The sequence below is a fragment of the Molossus molossus genome, unplaced genomic scaffold (genome assembly GCF_014108415.1).
Source record: "Molossus molossus isolate mMolMol1 unplaced genomic scaffold, mMolMol1.p scaffold_m16_p_16, whole genome shotgun sequence".
NCBI classification, from domain to species: Eukaryota; Metazoa; Chordata; class Mammalia; order Chiroptera; family Molossidae; genus Molossus; species Molossus molossus.
Genome location: NW_023425351.1, coordinates 31828718 through 31850852, shown reverse-complemented (window position 1 = coordinate 31850852; position 22135 = coordinate 31828718). Strand labels below are relative to the sequence as shown.

The window sequence follows — 22135 nt, the reverse complement described above, 5'->3', positions numbered from 1 at the left end:
TCAAACATCACAGGCACTACTTATCTATTCAATGAACAACCGACTTAGAAAATCAATTAGGAACCAAATAGATTCTTAGGAATTTTTACTCAGAAAGAGGTAAGGGGTGTGTGTGTGTGTGTGTGTGTGTATACACACATATATATAAAATATATATTTCATTTGATAAGTTTCATAGTAGACTCCCACACATTGTAGAGCTTCCAAAGTGGCTTATCTGGAACTTCTATACTATTTATTTGTGAATTGGGGGGGCATTTGAGGAATAATGATACCACACTTGAGCATAGCTGAGTCATCTACCTAAAGCAAGGAAAAGCCATTCAAAATCCACCCCCATATAACACTGTTAAATCTTTATAAAAGTTCAAAATAATAATTCAGATACAGGGTGGAGCAAAAGCAGGTTTACAGTTGTTCATATGGAAAGTAATATAATCATTAATAAATAATAATACAAGAGTAAACTGTGTTTTGCATATTCACAACTGTAAACCTACTTTTGGCCCACCCTGCATGTATTGTTTATTGAGATGACTTAAAAATAATTTGCCTCTTCTGAAATGCATTCCTTCAACAGTACAGCATTTGTGAAAATATTATAAGCATGGGGTGGGGGGCAGGAAGGCAGCCGTAGCCCCTGGACCTCTTTGTTCCCAGCAGGGAGAGGCTTCCTTGGGTGTTGTAAAGGTGATAAGCGTTGTCTCACCACCCCACCCTCTACCTCTCACTCTGAGTGGGTGTCACAGTCTGTGCACACAGACAAACAGGCTGACCTGGCCAGTCCACCTGACCTTGGACAGGCCTAAGATCAAAACTGGTTATTAATAGTGGAGAGAGTCAAAATGTCACCGTCCAGACACTGGAGAATTGAACTGGAAATTATGCGGGAGGCACTCCCTGTCAATAAGCAGCCTCCTGACGCCGAGGGTTAAAACGTTCATCTGGTCCTGAGCGGGAGTTAAGATATTTTTTTTCTGTTCTGTGAATGCTATTGAGAGAAGTTTGCTCAGGGCCTTTATATGCCCAGCTTATCTGTCCTTACACTTTCAATTATTTTTAGACTCTTTGCTTTATTTGAGTTCTTAGAAGGTAATCCATTTGCAGGCTAAACCAGATATAATTGGGGAAATATTGCTCTTTCATAGTCATGGAAGATATTTTACAAATGGGATGAAATAATTTTAATACCCTCATTGTAGTTCAATGTGCATAAAATTTTAACCCTGGGTTCTTATTCTCTATCGTTGTTATTTCCCATAACTTTCTCTCAGAATAGATCCATAATCTAGGCTAAAAAGTGGAAATAAGAAAAATCATTTAAATGCCTAGGCAGATACAAAATGTGGTACAGTAGTTATACTCTCTTAAATGCATTACTCTCTTAAACCACTACCAAAATTAAAGAGGGAATTTGGAATAATATATATTTCCAAAATCATCACTAACTTTTAACGTACAGACCCCAAACAAGGCCCGCATGGCAAATACACATTGTAAAAAAGCAGCAAAATCTTGCTTTTTCTTTGAAAAAAAGATATCCTCTTCTTTTTCTGTTAATCCTCACCCAAGGATATTGATTTTTAGAGAAAGTGGAAGGGAAGTGGGTAAGGGGAGAGAGAGAGAGAAAGAGAGAGAGAGAGAGAGAGAGAGACATCAATGTGAGAGAGACACATTGACTGACTGCCTCCTGCGTGCACCGGGACCAGGGCCAGGGATCAAAACCTACAACCCAGCTACGTTCCCTTGACCAGGAATCAAACCTGTGACTCAGTGCAAGGGCTAGTGCTCTAACCGCTGAGCCACACCAGCCAGGGTAAGAATATCCTCTTTTGATTTTTGTTTTCTGCTAGTCACCAAACCATTTTTCTTTGAGAATGTGTCTGGCTTTAAGAAGCGTAAGGATATATGTTTTGCATAATGAACTGGTCAGTCAAGCTCTCAGTGAAGGTACATTCCAAGGCTTCAGGCCACCAGCAGCAGAACGGTGGCACACAAACTGTCCCCATCCTTCACCTCCCGGTATTTCATACAGCGGCTTCCTCAAGCAACACAAATCCACTAATGCTTTAATTTGTGACACTGCTAAGGATGGCATGTCCGTCATAGCAGAGCAAAACGCTTTAGGTCACAAAAACATACAATACTGTACAGTCTTTTACTGTAACATAAACTCCAAACGGTGTTCACTGAACCTTCTACCTGTCCCAAATGCTCAGGGCTCACCCAGGTCAGGAAACTTCTGCCCTGCACGTATTAATACATATCAACTGGGCTCAGTATCCGATCAAGCCAATTATTAGCAAAAGCTTGAAATAACTGGCTTGACCTTTTTAACCAAAACACCCAGTTATTTTATTAGTCTGATTCGGACTGTGGGGAGAGGGGTTGCTTGGTTTGGGTCTTCTATGGAACACAGGCTGTGATGTCTGTGGGACTCACACAGTCTGGTGTCGGCATGTTATAGTCGATCCACCTTTTAAAACATAGCTCTTGGGGTCAGTACAGAATTGATTGATTATTTCAAGCTGATCTATAAAAAAAAAAAATGTACTTCTATATGAACTAGACAATGATCCAGTTGTTGACTGGCAAGTGGTTAAAATAGAATAGCTTTGCCAGAACCAGGTTTGTGACGGGGGAGACCCTGTTGCGCGTGAACTTCGGTGCCGTGTTTATTTGCTTCTTTTTAGCATTGGTTGTCAGTGTGGCCGCCAGTGCATCTGTATGACACGTTATATTCGGGAGAAAAGAGGAGTACAGGAGGTCATTAAAATAAAATTGACAAATTATAAACCATGCAATACACAGTTCTCTTTCATAAACAGTATCAAGAGATACACACGTCTTTACACACACACACACACACACACATTTATGTCCATGTCCATGGAGATACAAAGAGAGAGAGAGAGAGAGAGAATATGCTGTTACGAAGTAAAACTCCAAAAACAAACCTCAGAATCTGCCATCCTCGAATAGCAAGAAAATGAAAAACTGAAGAATCATTACAGTGAGCTACAAATGAGCACACAACCCATCGGGCATGTGGAGGGAGCTCTCCTGAGACCTATAGAATCCTGTTCAGAAAATAGACTGTGTGTCTGCTGCCTGGGGACATCTGTGTACAGGAGGGTGGATTTCTGCAAGTAGGGTGAGGCAAAGCAGAATTCCAAAAATTGGCCCCAAAAGATATTCCTCAAAAATCTAATCCAGGGACCTTAGACTTTTGTCTGTTTGTTTTTTAACTGACTTCTGGAATCACATTGAAGGACCAGAACTTCAACAAACGAACAGCTGTTTTTTACAGGAAGGTGATCTTTATAGAGGCTTGCTATATTTCCTACTGAAATGAATTTTTTTTTTAAAGTATCAAAATATGTCAGACTCTTGTCCTTAGAGGCAAAACAATGAGTAAGACAGAGGACATTGCCTTCTGTGATTTCCCTGGACAAGATATGCAGTATCGGCCGACCTGAGCAAAGTCCTCATGTGGGAAAGAAGGGGGCTCACCGAGGGCCACAGCCGACGAAGTTCCTCTCTCTGGACACTGGAGGAACAGACCCAGGGGAGCCGAGCTTAGTAAGAGCCCCACGTTCACTAACTCTATGGGGTCTTTAGATCTGCAGTGACCTTATCTAGTCCAGCAATCCCCAACCTGGCTGACTGTCAGGATCACCTCTTTACACGGAAAGATTCCTGAATGCACCCCCAGAGGCCATGGCCTTGGAACCAATATGTTCTAAAATTTCCAACAGGGAGTAATGGTCACCATGATCTCCTCCCGCCTTCCAAATAATCGCCTGTATAAACTTCTGAACTGGACATGCAGCCATTTCTGGAAGGTCCATTTCATGACTCCAAAAAGGTTGAAAGTGCTTGCATTTTGATAAAATCTCCACCACAGCCGCTATCTAGCGAAGTCATGCAGCTCAGCCCCCAGCCATTTCTCTCAATACCTCCATGCAGGGATTCATTCAAATCCTTCACTTTCTTCCAAGACTTGAGGAAGACTTTCATTTACACAAATACCTCTGTACTAAAGACATGCATACATGCTCCAGATTTTTAAAACACTGCTTACGTTATTTGTTTACAATACAAATAACTAGTCATTTGCCTAATATGTGATTATATGTTTTATGCTGTTTATTTTCGTTTTGTTTTTTTTTTTTTAGAGAGAGAGGAAGGGAGAGATAGAAACATTGATGTGAGCGAGAAACATCAATCAGCGGCCTCCTACATGCTCCCTACTGGGGGACCAAGCCCGCAACCCCGGGCACGGGCCCTGACCAGGTCATACCAGGACCTCTCAATCCATGGGAAGACACTCAGTCCACTGAGCCACACCCACCGGGCATGGGATTACATGTTTAATGCTTGTCTCCTCCACTAAAACTATAGGCTTCTCCAGAGCAGGGCCAGTGTCTGACTTATTTGCTCCTCTATCCTTATTCCCTTGCACAGAGCCTGGCAGAGTGGTTCTCAATAAGTGAATAAATGAAATGATTAGTCAAGTAAGTAAATAAAACGCAGGAGATTAAAAGATGCAGTTCAGTTATTTCTCCATCTATGATTATTACCCTGCTTCCTGTTTACAAGAAAACTACATAAACATATATTTGCAAATTAAACAAAATAAATGGAAAACCAGCAACCTGATACATGTGTAGCTACATCAGCGATTTAAGATGTGATACTTGGTAAGGCACAGAACAAAATCAACACAAGAACCACAGAAGTGATTGCGCTTAAACCACATCTCAAAGACGGTTAAATTAATGCTCATTTTCTAATCATAATGTAACTCAGAACCCATTTCATAGATGAAAAAATTGTGGTATCAGCCTAAAGGCAAAAGTAAAATTAATGCCAGAGACAGAAGCTTTAAACATTCATTTTTCAGCTGTGAGCTCCACTTACTACTACTAATTTGCAAATTCTCACTTGGCAGACTTGAAAACTGGAATTTAAAAGTGTAATACACAATTCCTTTTCTGTGGGCAAACTTCTAAGAAAGAATGGGTATCGAAGTTAAAACCCATAAGGAGATACACAAATAGTTATTTCTATGAGCTGCATTTACCCCTTTTCAATTTGATGAGTATAGCTACATTCCTCTTCAAAGCCAGTTTCAATTGGAGAGATAAAGTTAAGAAGCGCCTTTCAGGCATTAGAGTCCTAGATATAATAGTGTAACCAAGTGCACTCACAGAAATTAAGAAGGAGCGTGTCTTCCCAATCATAAGAAAAGCAGAAGTTTCCTCTATGTACGAAAAGCAACGCCTACGGAGTAGACATGCTGACAAGACTCCAGCAATATTTTTCAAATATAAGAAAAGCTTCAGAATACTATTTTCAAAGCTATTTTTGTACCTTAATTGAGATCTGCAGAATTCAGTGGGCTGTTCCCTGCCCCCTCTCTGTTTACTAATAGATTAACTGAGGCATAGAAATGTTTGCCAGAAAACACATTAGGAGTGACAAAGTCCATTGGACACTTGAAGACATTTCAAAAGTGCTGGACTCTTCTTTTCCAATTTTCTTGTGTTATGGAGATAGAGGGAGACAAGTGGGCACAGCTTTCTCTGCCTTTCTCTGAGACACCACCCCAAACCCTCCCATCACTCTCCACCCCCCAACATAGTAATAATGGGAGGGCATCCAAATGGGATGCCCACCTTGTCAATGCATATTGGGCTCCTCAGTGTCCAAGGACGTAAGTGCTGAACTAGGCAGTGAGTCCTTGAGCCTCACTGTGACTCAGACTCAAGGAAGCAGTCCCAGAGACTCTTTCAGCATGAGATAATAGGGGAGCTTATCATGTTTTCTTGCATAATTTTCCCATAAAATGTTTTCATAGCAAAACAGAAAGAAGAAATTACGCAATGTTATGTCCTCACAGTAGGAATGCTGGAGGCCCAACCCCTGACCTCACCCTACCCATGTCCATAGGCTTTGTGAAGATGGGTAAGTCTCTAGAAATGGAAAACATCAAGGAACATTTATAACTGTTTGAATAAAAAAGGGTGATGCCTGAAATGGCTGCAGATAACACATGAAGACTATTTTACCAGTGATTAATGCATCAGATAATAAAAATAAATATATTTACGTTTTATACCTTCAAAAAGAAAAAAAAAAATTCTTCTGGTTAGCCAAAAGAGCACCAAGTAATATTTGAGTTTGTTCATATCTTTACCATCATGAAAATGTGAAACTCATGCTCACGAACATCATATAAGTGGGGAGGGGCAGGCAAGAACAGAGAAGACCTATATTATACTGTGACTGCAGTCTTTTTCAACAAGGTGACAACATCTTTATTGGTGTGAAAACAATAACCACACTTTTTATCAAAGTTTTGCAAGGCAGAAATCTAATTTTTCCTCCCGAATACAATAGGAAATCTAAATATTAACTTTTGAGATGTCACATAGGAGTAAATATTGTTAAAAAGTGTTATATAAAGTACTAAAAGTATCCTTACAAATTTCTGGAATTCAGAGCTACTGTTACCAGGGACAATTCACAAGGGAAAACAAAGCACAGATAAAAAATATTATGTACTTTCTTCTAAAAACTGGTGAACTTCGTAAGGACAGGAATTGCCTCATCTGCCCTGTGTCTGTCCTACTCACCACTGGGGCATTTTCAACAAATGAGGACAAACAAGCATTTGTGTATTACTAGACCAAAATATGTGTTAGTAAATTTACGTTTTAAAATATACCAATTTTTCATTCCTACACATACAGATAATTCAGTTCATAGGTATTTTTTTCAAAGAACATAGCATGAACCAAATAAATGGTTTACATTCTGACATAAAAAAGAACTAAAACCGCCCAGGGAGTGTGGTTCAGTGGTTGAGCATGGACCCATGCACCAAGAGGTCGCCGATTTCGTTCCCAGCCAGGCCACATGTCCAGGTTGTGGGCCCAATCCCCAGAGGGGGGGCATGCAAGAGGTGGCCAATCGATGTTCTCTCTCATCGATGTTTCTCTCTCTCTCCCTCTCCCTTCCTCTCTCTAAAATCAATAAAAAGAAGAACTAAAACCTACGCAATATTATTGGTGATTTTTCATTTGATATCCCTCACCACCCCCTCCCAAAGTCTTTAAATCTCTATCTATCCCATCATTCCTTTCTTCCTCCTCTCTCAGGGGATACGTGTGCTTCTCGAAGGTCAACGAGTACAATTACACTCTTATTTTTACCCCCTTCTGCCACAAACAAGAACTTCCTTTCCAGATATCCTTCCCAAAGCAGTATCTTTCCTGGAGCAGTATCCCTTTTAAGATCATGGGTGCTGGAACCAGTCCATCTGAGTTCAAATCCTGACTCAGCTCTCACTGTGACCAGCTATGTAATTGTGAATAAATGAAATATGCTTCCATCGCGTTAGTTCCCCATCTTCAAAATGGGCGTGATAATAGTAACTACCCAATAGGGTTGTTCTTAGAATTAAATGTTACTATATTTAAAGAATTCAGATGATTATCTGCCATTTAGTAACTGCTCAATACACATTAGTACTATTAAGTTGCTCACTGAACTTCTGGCCAGAGTGAAGCAGAGATTAAGAAGGAGCAATAGGAGAGTGACAAAAATGTGTAATATTCTTTAGAGAAGATCAGAGAAAGAGTTGACCAAGGCAAAATAAGAACTGACTGTCGTAGCGGGTATCCAGTTAATATTAGTGATTGCCAATCCAGGAATTCCATGCCTAAGTATACACCCATAGAAATGAAAATATGTCCACATAAAAACTTGTACATAAATGTACATAGCACCATTCTTTATAACAGTCAAAAAACTGGGAACAACTCAAATGCCCATCAGCTGAGGAGAGAAGAAATAAAATGTAGTTTATTCATACAATGGAAATTCCAAAATAAAAAGGTATGAAGTATTGATGCATGCGATGATTATGGATGAATCTTGTAAACATTTACGCTAAGTGAAAGAAGCTGGTCACAAACAACCATATAAGGTATGATTCCATTTATATGAAATGTCCAGAACAGGCGAATCTATAGAGGCAGAAACAATCAGTGGTTGCCTGGGTTGGGATTAGTAAGGTGAGGGGGTGGGCTCCATTGTACAGGATGCTTTTCGGAGTGTTGAAAATGCTCTAAAGTCGATTATGGTGATGGTTGCATAATACTGTGAATATTTTTTAAAAATTTAATTGTATGCTTAAAATGGATGACCAGCATGCTGTATGAATTATATCTCAATAAGCTGTTGCAAATAAAAAAGAAGCAGCAGGTAGGCAGAAGGCAATGACCTCAACATTCACTGTACTGCCTACGTGGTAGACTTAGTAACATATAACTTTAGGTCCTTTTCTACTTACAACTGATTTCTTGAAACTTTTAGTCCCATTGTCCTACATAAGTTCATGCTTCATTGATGAGCTTGCTCCATCATTTTCCCACTATGGATATCTGACAGTTATCACTTGAGGAAGATACCTGCTCTGGTTACCTAATTCCCTGAATTTCACGGATCCTTCTGAGTCTAAGCATCTTGTGGTATCTGTTGCAACTTTAAGACAAAGAAGAGAGTAGAGTACTAATTAGATAGAAATTAATTTGAGGAAACCCTTGCTTTTAAGGATATTTTTTAAAAGACAGTTGCTCGAGCATTTGTAAAAAAAAAAAAACAAAAAAAAAACAACAAACGCCTGCCCTAGTGGTGGGACCAGGACCTGCCTTTTGTAAAGGGAAGCAAGGCTGAAGGTGCTCCCACAATTAGTGAGGCCATTTGCTTGTCGGAGAACCTGTCACTTTTACCGAATCATATCCTGTTCCCTGAACCTTTGATTAGTCATGTGTACATTCAGAACTGATTTCTGTGCTTGTTGACGAGTCTTGCACAACATCATCAAAGGTTTATTATCTCCAGGGACTGAGAACACTTACAGTGTGCAGGAAGAGATTTCTGTGATCTACTTTTTAAACAAAATGAGTGGAATTAATGATTAACTCATAATCTTCATCATCTTCATCAATTTCTTAAAATAAGTCTTTATATGCTGTACTTTCTTTCACACACACACACGCACATGCACAATTTGCTGCAGGGTTTGAACAAAATAAGTCTCCCTGGATGAATACTGAAAACAGCCCTGGAATACTGGCATTTTGCTTTTCTAACCACCTTACACATGGGACCTGAATAGATCCACATTCTTCTATACCTATTGACAAAGAATTAAATTGTTCACTCTTTGGAAAAGGGTTAGCATACATTAAAAAGAAGAAGAAGAAGAACATCAATTTCAATGTACTTCTGCATCAATGGTTTTCCAATAAGTTATCAAGTTCCACGAGAAGGAACAAAGTGACCTAGTACATGCTACAGGAACTTATAAGTAAATATCATACCTGTGAGTCTCTTTTGAAACATATTATCTAAATAAATGTTGTAAAAATTAAGCAATTGGAAAGGCAGTTTTTCATTTATGACTTAAAGATGCTAATTCTATTTCTGGGTTAATAAATACTCTAAAAGTGAAATAATTCTTCATAAAGCCTACCTTAATCCTCTTAAAGAGTTAAGAGAGCCAAATACTGTATTTCTCTGGGGGAAAAAAAGTTATTTATGAGTTCCTCTTGGACATATTTTTAAGGAATTCGGTTATGAGACTAGGGAGTATCTTCTCAGAGAACACTCATCATGGAAAAATCCAAGTGTGTTTTTTTAATTACTTAATCTGCTAATAAAAATTATAATAAACCAAACCAAACCAAAACACCCAACAATAAACCAGAACTTGCTTTTAGCCAAATTATTTCTCAAAAGACACTGTAGGTGGGGCCTCTGTAGAAAAGTCATAATAGTCTCACATAGTAAATAGGAGAGAGTTTGCTCCCTTCTAAAATATTGTGCAATATCAATTTACCCAATAAAATAACTTCAGAAAATACACGCTATTGTTCGCAGAATTCCCATTTTGACATGTTAATCTTATTTCGGAGAACAACACTGTTTATTTGGTGTAAAAATTGGGGTCACTCAGCCCCCCCCCCAGGTCTGATGTCACCTACTCTCGGTGGTAAGTGCTGACTATATATGGAATTTAAGGAAAAGACCATGTAAACTGACTCTCTTTCAGAGGTTATGGCAATTAGACTTGCTACCTGATTTGCCACAACTGAACAATGAATGATTTTAGGCCCTCGGGACATATACTAGTGTTGTTCTCAGGCCTGCCAAATGAATAGTTAGAAAGATTTAAAGTCTTTGAAAGACACTGCACAGTATAATTATCACAATGTCCTTGCATGCTTTACACACGCCAGCTATAGGCTTGGGAGCGTCTCTACTGAGAACTCTCCTGTCATTTCAAAAGTCACACTCTCCTTACTTTCTAATAAAAAGCATTTCATTCATGAGTGTGGCCAACTGCAGCAATGGCAATGATAGGCAATTCTTTGCAGGGTTGGGTAGCCAGGCTCCGGGAAGCAAGACTTCCCAGAGCATCTCGCAGTTAGGTCATTATAAACAGTTCTAACAAGATCTGGGGCTCTCCACTGGAATTATTAGCAAGATGTCCAGGAGAAGAGAGAGGAAGATAGTGCATTAGAAACATACAGCGGGAAGAAAATTCCTGGAACCTTGCACCTAAATGACCCAAGGTAGAAGTGAAAGACAAAAGTAATAATAATAATAATGATCCAAAACAGATTTTTAAAAATTCTGCAGTAAGTAGCAAGTGACTAGGACTTCCTCTAGTCATTATAAGGATGCCAGGAAACGGAAAGAGAGACTCGGGCTCTGGGCAGAGAGCAGGCCGAGCTTTGGCCGTTGTGTGTAGTAAGTTCAATGCTTAGGGAGGCACAGTCCCTTTCTCAGGGCAGCAGGGTGCCATTTAGTACAGGTGACCTGGATGAATTCATGCAACTTCCAAAGGTGCTTAAACTAGCAAGCATGGGGGCTCAGGCACCATAAGTTGCAAATATTCCATTAGTCCTTTCTGTTGAATAAACCAAACACCCCAAAAAGCTGGCAAAAGGAAGTTTCTTCCAAGTGAAAGACTTGTTGTGACAGAAACTATTCAGGTGACAATTTTAAAAGCAGTTTCTCCTTCCAGCATGGAGATGGCCCAGCAAGGCTAAGTGCATCGTTCTAGCTGACGGCAGTCGTACGCAGACCCATCTGGCCAGCTCCCAGCGTACATGGCACATGCAGTATCTTTAAGGGAGTCTGCTAACTTGATCCAGGAATAAGAGTGGGCTCCAGAATGATTAAGCCTTAGACCATAAGTCTGCCTCTGAGCTCCCCTGCCTTCCCCTTCCTTTCTCACCCCCAGTGCTCTTTCCTCAAGTACAACAAAATAGGTTTTCTTTTTTTTTTAAATGTACATATATATTTTTTTTCTTTATTAATTTTAGAGAAAGAGAAAGGGAGAAGGAGAGAGAGATAGAAACATCGATGAGAGAAAATTTCAATTGGCTGCCTCTTGCATGCCCCGCACTGGGGATCGGGCCCACAACCTGGGCATCGGGTCCACAACCTGGGCATCAGGCCCACAACCTGGGCATCGGGTCCACAACCTGGGCATCGGATCCACAACCTGGGCATCAGGCCCACAACCTGGGCATCGGGACCACAACCTGGGCATGTGCCCTGACCAGGAATTGAACCGGTGACCTCTCGGTGCGTGGGTCAATGCTCAACCACTGAGCCACACTGGCCAGGTACAAAATGTGTTTTTATCAGCAGAGCTTCTGCAGGCTGGGGCTTAGGGTGAGACGAGAGCATGGTGAGAACTCCAGCACGGGCTCTTACTGTCTGCGAGGACTTGGCTCTGAATCTCAGCTTCCTCATACGTCGAAGTGGGAATAACAACATATAACTGTTTGCAAGAGGAAATGAGGTAATGCACACACGAAGTTTAGCTTATTATGATTGTCGTCACTATTGGTTCTCTCTTCAAAAAGTAGCACCATTTTAAAAGGTGATAACTGGATCAGTCAGTTACCAATATGGCTTCGCTGTTGACAGACTGGCATCAGGAGAAGGGCTAAGTTGGGTAAGATTCTTGCCGGTATCTCAAAAATCATATATAGACAGTCAATAGCCAAGTCTGCCTCTTCTTGACGGAGGACACATAAACATAGCCTAAAAAATATCAATATTTAAAATTTTAAAAGCTTTGCTCCCAAACCAGAGTTAAGCAATACCGTCAAACCTCTCAATAGCTCATTTCTTTCTACCTCAGCCCTGCATTCCACTAAATTTATCAGCATATAACCAGGCACGAAGAATTATTCAACCCTAACCTTCCTCTACACCTCTCCTTAAAAATTGCTTAATGGGAAAATGTAACCCTAACATTTATTCCTTAGGCAACAAGGAGAGCAAAATGTATATTCTATGCCATCTAATATTTCCAATAAAAGAAAAGTTTTAGGAAAATCTGAATCAATAATTATTGAAAGTATGATCAGAGTACATTTTTATACTTACATATACACATTTACACATTTAATATTGTAAATAGTTAAAGCTGCAAAAGTAGGTTTCCTAAAAAAAAACTAAAACATTAGTCAAAGATTGCAAAACCAAGTAAAATAAAATGTTGCCACGCACAATTTTTACTACCAAGGATAATACCAGAACAGGTATTATCCCTGCTATCCTCACGTTCCTACCATAACACCTGCCTGAAACTGATCAATAAAGTATTGCCCTGCAAGAGGGCAGGAAGAGTAAGCCGAGATATACAAGTGACAATGTTCTACATCGACGGGTGACCCAAGAGAGCAGTCACACTCAGTGCTTTGACAATCCAACCATTGGTAAAAGAGAAAAAAGAAAGCATAGAAGCTTTTGATGGTTAGTCTATGGATTTAACCTTTGACTTTTATTAATATCCCTGCCACACTGGAAGAGCAGAATGAGTTAGGAAGCATAGCTTTAGAAAACACGGCTTATATCCTACCACATGAATGGGACACATCACCCATACACAGCGAAGTTTTAAAAACTGGTACATAGTAAGTGCTCAGTAAATGTTTCTGTGATTGCTAGAAGTAAAACTTGGGATAGCATTCAAGTATTCTTCAGGAAGAACCTTGACCCTTGTGCCCATAACCCATACCACACTTCGACTAGGCTACAGAATCCGTGAAGCCATTTCCTCATGGTGGAAGGGGGCAAGGCCTCGGTTGTTGTTCTTCTTTTGAATAAATCATATCATCATAAGCCTTCATGCAATACACTGATAATTTGGGGGAAAGTGCCTTTTAAGGCTTGCATTATCTGAATAATGAACAAATCTCCACGTCTAATTGAACTCAGCCCGAGCATAGGCTCAGACTCACAGCAAACTCGGGAGAGCATTTCCAGTAGAAGTCGGGCAGGCCAGATGTTCTGGAAGCAGAACGAGGTCATTATGCACATGCCAGCTCCTCCTCCCTCCACCCCAGGCCAAGACCCTTTCAGCAGCACGAGGCCTGGCTAACACATGACTCTGGCTGCATCCCTGCATGGCATTCCGGGACCCACTCGTACATTTCAGCAACTTCCAACAAGCTCCACTGACAGGGACGATTAAACTGAAGCCAAAGAGACAGGCAGGGAGGGCACATTAATTATGAGATAGCACCTTGGTCCCCATGACCTCAATGACCTCGGCGTGGGTGACCCACGGGCCATTTACTACTTTTGGTTAAACCATACTTACACTTGACAGGACAGGGAAGGAGCATGCGTTAGTCAAAATCCATAACATAAATCGTAAAGTACGAGGTGTCATGGTCTTGAAGTGTAGGGAATAGCAGTGCCAATTTTTTACTGTGTTTCTGCGGTGGGGAGGGTGTGTGTGTGTGTGTGTGTTTCAGTCTGTCTGCCTGTGTGTGTTCCGAAGGAGACAAATTCACGAAGCTCTCAGGGTGCAGCACTGTCCTCCCTGATCCCCATTCTGACACAATGACGAACACCTAGAAATTTATCAGAGGAAGCGGCCCCTTTGAAACAAAATGCACCCTGGGCAAGACCAGAAAGTCATTTACACGTTTACTCAGCTTTTATCAAAGGCTTCCTTCCCCTTAATTAAAGCAATGCCAGTTTTCTTGCGGGAATTAGACGTGTAATCCTGCAACGGGGAGTACTTCAGGGAGAGAAGGTCTAGGCGGGATAAAGAACTGAGGATTCAGAAAACCAGAAAGAGCACAGCAGTGTGAGCCTGACGTGCAGGGAGACAGCTCTCTGGGTGAGGAAAGACAGGTCGAAGATAAAATAGGCTTCCAGTGACACCCTGCGCTGTCTTGATTGTTTTCTGGGTTTGCTCCCAATTTCACACACTAAATATCATTTTCCCTATCCTGAAATGGATGTAAAAAGTTGCTAATACCTGGTCTAACATAATCCTTCCACAAACTGCTATCTATCTATCATCTATCTATCCATCTATCATATGTTTGGATAAACAGGTTTGGGGTCATTTTTTCCCGAGTGAAATACAAAGAGGGATTCAGCTCATCATGTAGTGCGCTCCTTGCCCAGTGAACGCAGTGAGAAGTCCATGTTTGTGCTGGAGTCACCGTGTCGGAACACGTGGCTGAGCCTCAGCAAATGCCTCACTTAAAAACAGAAGTAGACGTAGCAGGTAGGGTGGCCAATGGCACTGCGATCTGAGAACATGGGTAATTTATTAGTTGCTATTAGCTAACCAGCTCCTCTGCATTCGATCTGTGTATTTATTCGTCCTAAGCATTATGCAAACATGTATTGTTCTACTATGAAAACTGTTTTCTCAACCTCTGCCTTGACTTTTTCCATGAGAACACAATAAAATAACTTGAATAGTGATCACCTTTTTAAAAAAATAAATCCTGCACTGGAATTGAATTTCACACTGCATTTCAACCTTGAAAGGCACATAAATCTGAAACTAATACAAAAAAGTGCACGATTTTCCATATTTAGGTTAACGTTTAGCAACAGAAGAGAATAAGTTTTGTTTATCTCTGAAAACAGCTTTCTTCATCTGAACAAATGACTAGAATAAGATTGAGAAAAACCTGTTTTGGTTTCTTAGATACACACACATATTCCAATTTCCCCTGGTACAATGACTTTTATGCAAATGTGTCCCACACAATCTCCTGACCTCTCTCACCATCACACTGGGACAATGACAGCTCCATAATTGCAATGGTACATATCTGGTGTATTTGATTTTCAATTGCAAAGTTAGACTCAGGCCTATTGTAACAAAAATCCTTGTGATTCTTTGTTAATTCCAAACCCATCAGGTTATTATTTCCTACCAGTGAAAAAAAGCAAAAAAAAAAACCCAGTAGGTGAGGCTAATTATTCCTTTTTTTTTATTTTCTTGCCATCATACTTTTGCCAAAGTGGTTCCTTGCATTCTCTTCTGTGACCCTCCCCCATATCTGGATTTTAGTTCTTAACCCGGATTCTTTCATCCATAACATGATAATGAGAAAACCCCAAAAATGTTCCTTGGGGGAATGTTACACTGAAAGTTACCCAGGACTCAGTCCCCTGTGTGTTTCTCTGCTCACCATGGAGACAAGAGATTCATTGACTGCTCTCAGCCAATCTGAAACCCAAATATGAAACAGCATTATGGAATTCAGACAGGCTATTCTGCTTCACTGCTAGAGATGCAGGAAGAGAAAAAGCTAGGAACCAGCAAAGCTTTGAACACCTCACTTAAAAATACACCTCCTATCCTGATAGCAGTGGTAGCACAGGTGTGGGAAGTCCCGCAGAGAATGGTGGGGCCCCTGATCAGCGGCCAGGAACATCTTGGCCATTCTGGGCCAAGAATAAGTGAAAGGGTAAATCAGAAATTTTGCCCAAGTCTTATTTGTTCCGTCTCACCTTGAATGTATACTGCCAAGTGGCTTTTCATTATATCTTTTTACTGGCCTTTTACAAAAAAGTTTGGGATCATTTCATGGATAGACCAAATTGCAATGCATTTTAAAGGGGTTTCTTGAAAACGGTTTCCAGTTTATTTATTAGTCTGATATTCGGCCTAAAAATATTTATTAAGGGCTCATTATGTGGATATCAACTGACAAAAATGTGTAGAGGATGCAAAGGCATGGGATTAGAGGAATATAACAAAATCTAATAAAGTGGGTCGCTGAGAAACACTGTTTCTGCATTCGATTCACATATAGGTACAGCTATAGATGCATATTCATTTTACCTTGCAACACTAATTGTAGCTTTCTATGTATTTAGTACTAACCTCACTTGAAATACAGTGTCACACACTAAGAGAAAATTAAGGGCAGACTGCTGTTTCATTTTATTGTTTTAATTTCCCAGACCAATTTTACTTCATCATGAAAATTTCTGGGGGGAAATCAAAATAGCATTTCAAAGGATTTTGCTTGAAGAAATGTGTTAAGATTTTCTTAAGGAAAGTCCTTTTGAAAACAATTCTCAGGAAAATAATACTACCAGAAAAATGAATACAGCTTTGCTTGCTTTTGCAGCCACAGTTAACAATCGACATAAAGGTATTCTTTTTTTGAGTCCATATGGAAAGATCATCAACACATTCTGCTTCTGGGTTCTTTGCCAAAATACCATAACCCACAAGCCTTCTACCTTAAACATAAAAGAAAAGGTGTTGTTCTGGTCAAATAAAGAAATAATTTTTACTAGCATACGTCTAATGTTAAAGCTGCCTAAATCCTGCCAAATACATTAAAACAACATCTGTAAAACAGATTTTCATGAAATTGATCAGTTTAAAGTTAAGCAGCTAGGCAGATGATGCTTTTAAGCTCACCCCTAACCTTTAACCTTTAACCTCCTTCAATTGGAATGAGGACACACAGTTCTTTTAGGTGATACAGCAAGAGGGAGTCTATTCAAATCGACTGACACACGCCCACATTTAAAGTGCTGTGAATCAATATGTTGTCAATAACAAGAAAAGCTGACTTCCCCTAGTTCTGCATTTGTCTTAGAACTGCTACTTGTCACTTTCCCATGAAGTCTGAATAATTCCCGATGCAAAATGATGTACATTAAGCTCTTAATGAAAATAAATTTTATATAGGAGATTATTGTCTAGTCATTAACTCAGAAACTATTTTAAGTCTAATTTTAATATTTTAGCCAAATTACAAACCATCATTTTTTTCCAGGCCCTGGCCAATTTGTTAGCTTCTCATTTAAAAGCAATTAATGTTACTTATGAAGCAATTTTATTTTGCTCACACGAGCCGACCAAGCTTGCTAAAATCCTCATTACTGCACTTGAAAATCCTCCCTCTCCATCTGACTCACACCACTTTTGTCACTCAGTGTAGAAATGACATCCTCATACCTTGCTACTCTGGAGGACTTTTACAGTTGCTACGAGAAATAAAGAATGCTCCTTGAAGGATAATGCAAAGCAGTGGAGTTCAATGGCCCCACACCAAGGTGCAATAGCTCAAATATTTCTCTGTTCAATCTTCTTTTAATTCAAGGTAAGTTTGTTCAAAGTGTGTCTTTGTTTGTTTACTGACTATTTTTAGACACTGCACTACTGGAGTTTGGGTGTTTAAGAGATAAACAAATAAAGAAGAGTTGGGGGAAACTGTTTATACAATATAAGATGTGTAAGGTAAAAGGAGGTATATACCCTTTGGTTCTGGGATCTAAAGTTCTCCTGCTTTAAAACCCTCTTTATAAACAAGGCTTTATCTTACTGGGTTGTTATCCATTCAACGACAATATTCAAACCTTTCTTCAAAGGAACTTCCAGACTAACTGTGGCGCCCAGCGGACTGCTCAGCAGACAGTGAGTGTGGTCAATCCATGGTCGTGGAATGAATGGATCAACTTAATACACACCTGGACACACATGTCTAAATAATCACCAAACAATTAGATTAAATAATCTTTCCTGAGAACATGAACAGTAACACTCTACTTTTCTTGAGCTTCCCACATGAGAGTCATAAAACAGAAAAATGTATACATTTATATCTTCTTTTCACAACATGTTAATTTCAAGTGTTAGAGGAGCTATGTGAATATAACCCCAGTTCATGAATATTCTATCTAGCTCCCAGGGTTGAGATCTATTATTTATACAAACTTAATGTTTGTTGTTTTTTTTCTCCTCCTAGGTATTCTAAAAGTTTTAATAGGTCAGGTACCAACAACGACAACAGAAAGTTGACAATTGAACGGTTGTCAACTGTTGCTGTAAACCCTGTGAATTATAATACAATTCGCTTGTTAGATTATATTTTCAATACCATCAACTTAGAAGTTTTCCATCTTCCATCAAGGCCTGAACGCCCCTCAAACTGTGTAACCCAAATCTAATGCTTTCATTATTGATCCGTAGAGTGTCGACATCACAAGAACAAGGTTACACATTCTCCCAACACGTCTTTAGGATTTTATGGAACTTCGAGAAACAACCTCAACAAACAGTGTCAGGCCAACCCAAATAAATAATTCCTGCCCGTGCTCTAGACAACCACAGTCTGCTCTTCTCTTCATGTGTTTATAGTTTGAAACAGTATTAGAAAAGCCATAGGTGCTACAGTCACTGGTTGACTCCTGGTAGTATAGTTATCACTGATTTCTAGTATAAATCAATAGATAACACTTGCAAAATGGATTTTGTAATCATATTTAGAGCTTGTTACAGTGACGAATGGTTCACCATGTTTTCTGAATTTTAATGTCCTCTAGACAAAAGTAGTTCTTAATAAGTTACCAAGTATTTATCATGAAAATGAACTTGTTCCTCGTGTACATGAACCAAGACAATTAAGCCAAACCAGTAAACCAACTGCCAAAAAGAAATTAACCAGTAATCAGGGTTTAGAAAAAGTCATGACAAGTTGTGCAATCAGTGGTGTTCATCACTTGTACGTATTCATTACATCTGCATCATTTCTTCCCAGCAAAGATAAAAGTATAGTTGCCACTGAATGGACATTTTTATCCCCGCCACACCCATTGGGGGGGATACAAACATCACTAGCTGGGAAAAGTCAGGCAAAATAACAAGTGTTAAAAAGAATTCCAATTGATGCTAAAGAGAGAGAGAGAGTGTGTGTTTACTCAATACTACCAGGAACTTAAAAAAAAAGCAAAATGAACACACTGTCTCACCCTGTCACCAAACAAAAGATGACGTATTCGCAAGGTAGCACTATTTTTGTCCTCTACTCCCTGTAACCATTCACACTTAGCCATGAACGGTACATTATGTTTTTGTTTAAATCAGTCAATAACAGAGGTCTAAAAGTATTGTTTTATATATGAAAATAATCAGAAAAATTATTGTATTTGGGGGAAACCAGAAGCAATCAATGCCACTGAGATAGGTGTAAAGGGATATATGGCCAGTCTTTCAAATAAATTCTCCAGTTCCCTAGATTTCAACATAATATGTAGTAATGTTCAGCAGACACTGTGTACCTTGCCCTTCTTTTCTTTTTTTTTCTTAACTTGTAGATTTGTGCTCCAAGCTCTGAAACAGTTAATTCCCTTCCCGTGTCTGTGCCAAGGGAAAAGGATGTCACTCTTACCTTGTAGAGCTTCAGGGCCGCCTCGTGCCTGTGATTGGTGGTGTGCAAGCGTAACTTATCCACACTGTTGGTGTAGTAGTCACAGGCGTTGCACTTCAGGTGGACAGGGTTGCCAATGGCGATGCACTTGAGCCTCCACTCGTTGCTTTTGCCCCCTTCTTTAATGTGAGCCACAAGCTGGTACTTCTGCATGTGCTTGTCAGTCTTGCAGTGGAGCTGGAAGTTGGCTTTGAGCTGAGTGTTGTAGTTACAGAGCTTGCACTGGTAGATATCTCCAATTACAGCCCTCCACTCCTCTTCAGGGAGAGCGCGCTCGCTGCTCACATGCACGCTCAGGGCCTCCAGGCTGTCAGAGGTGAATTTGTTGCACACAGCACACTGGAATAGCTTCAGTGCTGGGTCACTGATATAAGGTGACAGCTCTCCTGCAGTAAGGAGGGACAGGTCATCACCCATTAGCTGACCACTGGCAAGCCGGATTTCAGGCGGCAGCTCATTATTTACTACAGGAAGAAAAAAATTAAAAGGAAAAATAGACACTAGAAAACACAGCACACACAAAGGAATCTGTAAAATAAAGTCTTGACCAGGAATGTGCTTTCTCTAGAGCTTAAACCATAAAAAGCTGTAATAGGATTGAATCGGGATCAATTACAATCATCCCTTTCAACTTCTAAATGCCCTCATCAGATAGCTTTAATTACTCCTACTGGGCATGATGTCATTCTGAAATTTGTATTTTGCAGGGCAAGAGAGGTGATCGATACTATAACAAACAGTCACGTGCTTGCGATTTAAGAGCCTAGATAAACTTACATAAGCACTAATTGTTATTTCACAATTTGTCTTAAAGCTTGATAAGATTTGGCTAACACTGTAGGTGTGCCTGTAATCTCTTGCCAAATACCTGGGATAAGGTAACGGAATTACTGTAAGTAGTTTAATTATCTTCAATCACAGACAATAGTTTTCACAAATATTTCATTAAAAATAATGGTCTACCCTTTAGAAGCTCAAGTTTGATATTTTAGGGACTAATTGCCAAAATCGAAGGTATCAACCTTGGAAGATATATAGCTAATGACTGCAGGCAAATCACACATGTGGGTTAGTTCATGAAACTACTGAATGAATGAATGAATGAATGAAGACAAAGTTTGCTAACTCCTCTCAGGCGGCCCTGGACCCCTTAACTGCTTCCTCTGTGGAGTTCATTCAGGTTTGAAGTGAAGCCCAAGTGGTTTGATTGTCAGCTTAAAGAGAAAGTCCCTTCTAGTAAGCTGTCCCCAATGTGTCTGCACTCACCACTTCATCTGGGTGCATCAGGCCAAATCAGAATGTGATGAGGAGCTAACAGGAGTGTAGAAAAGCAGTAACTACTCACCGAGTCCCGGTGCCAAGGCCGCGGCTGTGGCCGGGTCCAGCTGAAAGGGGCTGATCATTAGCTGGGGGTCGGCAGGGTTCTCCAGCTTCATCCCGGTCAGGCCTATGTTCTGGGCCAGGTAGTACTGATAGAGCTCTGCCTCCGCCGGGGCCAGGCCCAGGTGCAGGTTATGCTGGATCTGCTTCATGTTCTGCTGCAAAAGCATCATGTTATGCATGTGCTTTTCGCTGGTCATATGAATCCGAAGGTTCCGTGCGACGTTGGTTTCGTAGTCACAAACCTCACACCGCCAGGTGGGTTTCTGCTTGGGTTTGGACGGAGAGGGTGTTCCGCAGCCACTGAGGCTGGTGTTGGGGGCGGGGGCAGAGTGGCCAAACACCTGCTCCCCGTTGCCGTTTTGGAGATTCTGAACGTTGTTCAGGTGCTTGTCAGACTGCATATGGATACTGAGGTTGCCTTTGGTAGTGGTAGAGTAGTTACAAACCTCACAGCGGAAGGGTTTATAGCCACACGTGTAGCTCTCCCCGCGGGCGAGCCTGGGGTGAGGCTGTCCAGTCTTACAATAAACACACGAGCCGCCGGGCTCGGGGTGCTTCTCCTTCATGTGGGCCTCCAGGGTCTGCTGGTATTTGTAGTGCCAGTTACATTTGGGACACTTGAGGGTTTTGCAAGAGTTCCTTGAGTGCATCATAGTCATATGACCACCCAGAGACCTTGAAGACCCCAGAACCGTGTCGCACTTTGGACACTCGATGCCACTGCCGGGTGAGCCGTCCCCTCCGGGCCCCGGGGTGCCGGGCGCACTGGGGGCAAAGCCATGCTGGTGAGGAGGAGCCGCACTGTCCTCGTCCCCCCGGCCTGTCTCGCAGGGGTGAGCAGCCGTGACGCTGTCTTTACTGGCACCTGCTTCTGCGAAGTCCTTGCCACCCAGGCCGTAGGTATGAGCCACACTGCCGCCGGCCCTGATGGCAGCAGCCTGCTTCTTCTTCTCCGTGTCGTCGGAGACAGTCGCCGAGGAGGACGAGGTACCCTTTTCGATAAATTTTAGCACGCTGGATGATAAAGGAGAAATGCTTTGGTTTAAGAGAGGGAAATCTTTGTTACCAATACTATCGGTGAGTTCACCTAATACTTCCTCGTCATCAAGCTCATTGGAGTAGGCGTCCTCTTCGTCCTCATCTCCCGCTTCGGGGGGCTCACT

The 22135-nt window shown here is 40.9% G+C and overlaps 1 protein-coding gene across 1 annotated transcript in view; it reads right to left on the bottom strand.

The window, feature by feature from the left end:
* Positions 1-22135, bottom strand: part of ZFHX4 (zinc finger homeobox 4) — a 177856-nt gene that overhangs the window by 131717 nt on the left and 24004 nt on the right. The window contains exons 2-3 of the mRNA XM_036264369.1: positions 20935-22135; positions 19551-20053 (exon numbers count right to left, since the gene is read on the bottom strand). The exon at positions 20935-22135 is cut by the window's right edge and continues 1438 nt beyond it. Coding sequence (XP_036120262.1) covers positions 19551-20053; positions 20935-22135 — 1704 coding nt within the window. The remainder of the gene's footprint in view (positions 1-19550; positions 20054-20934) is intronic.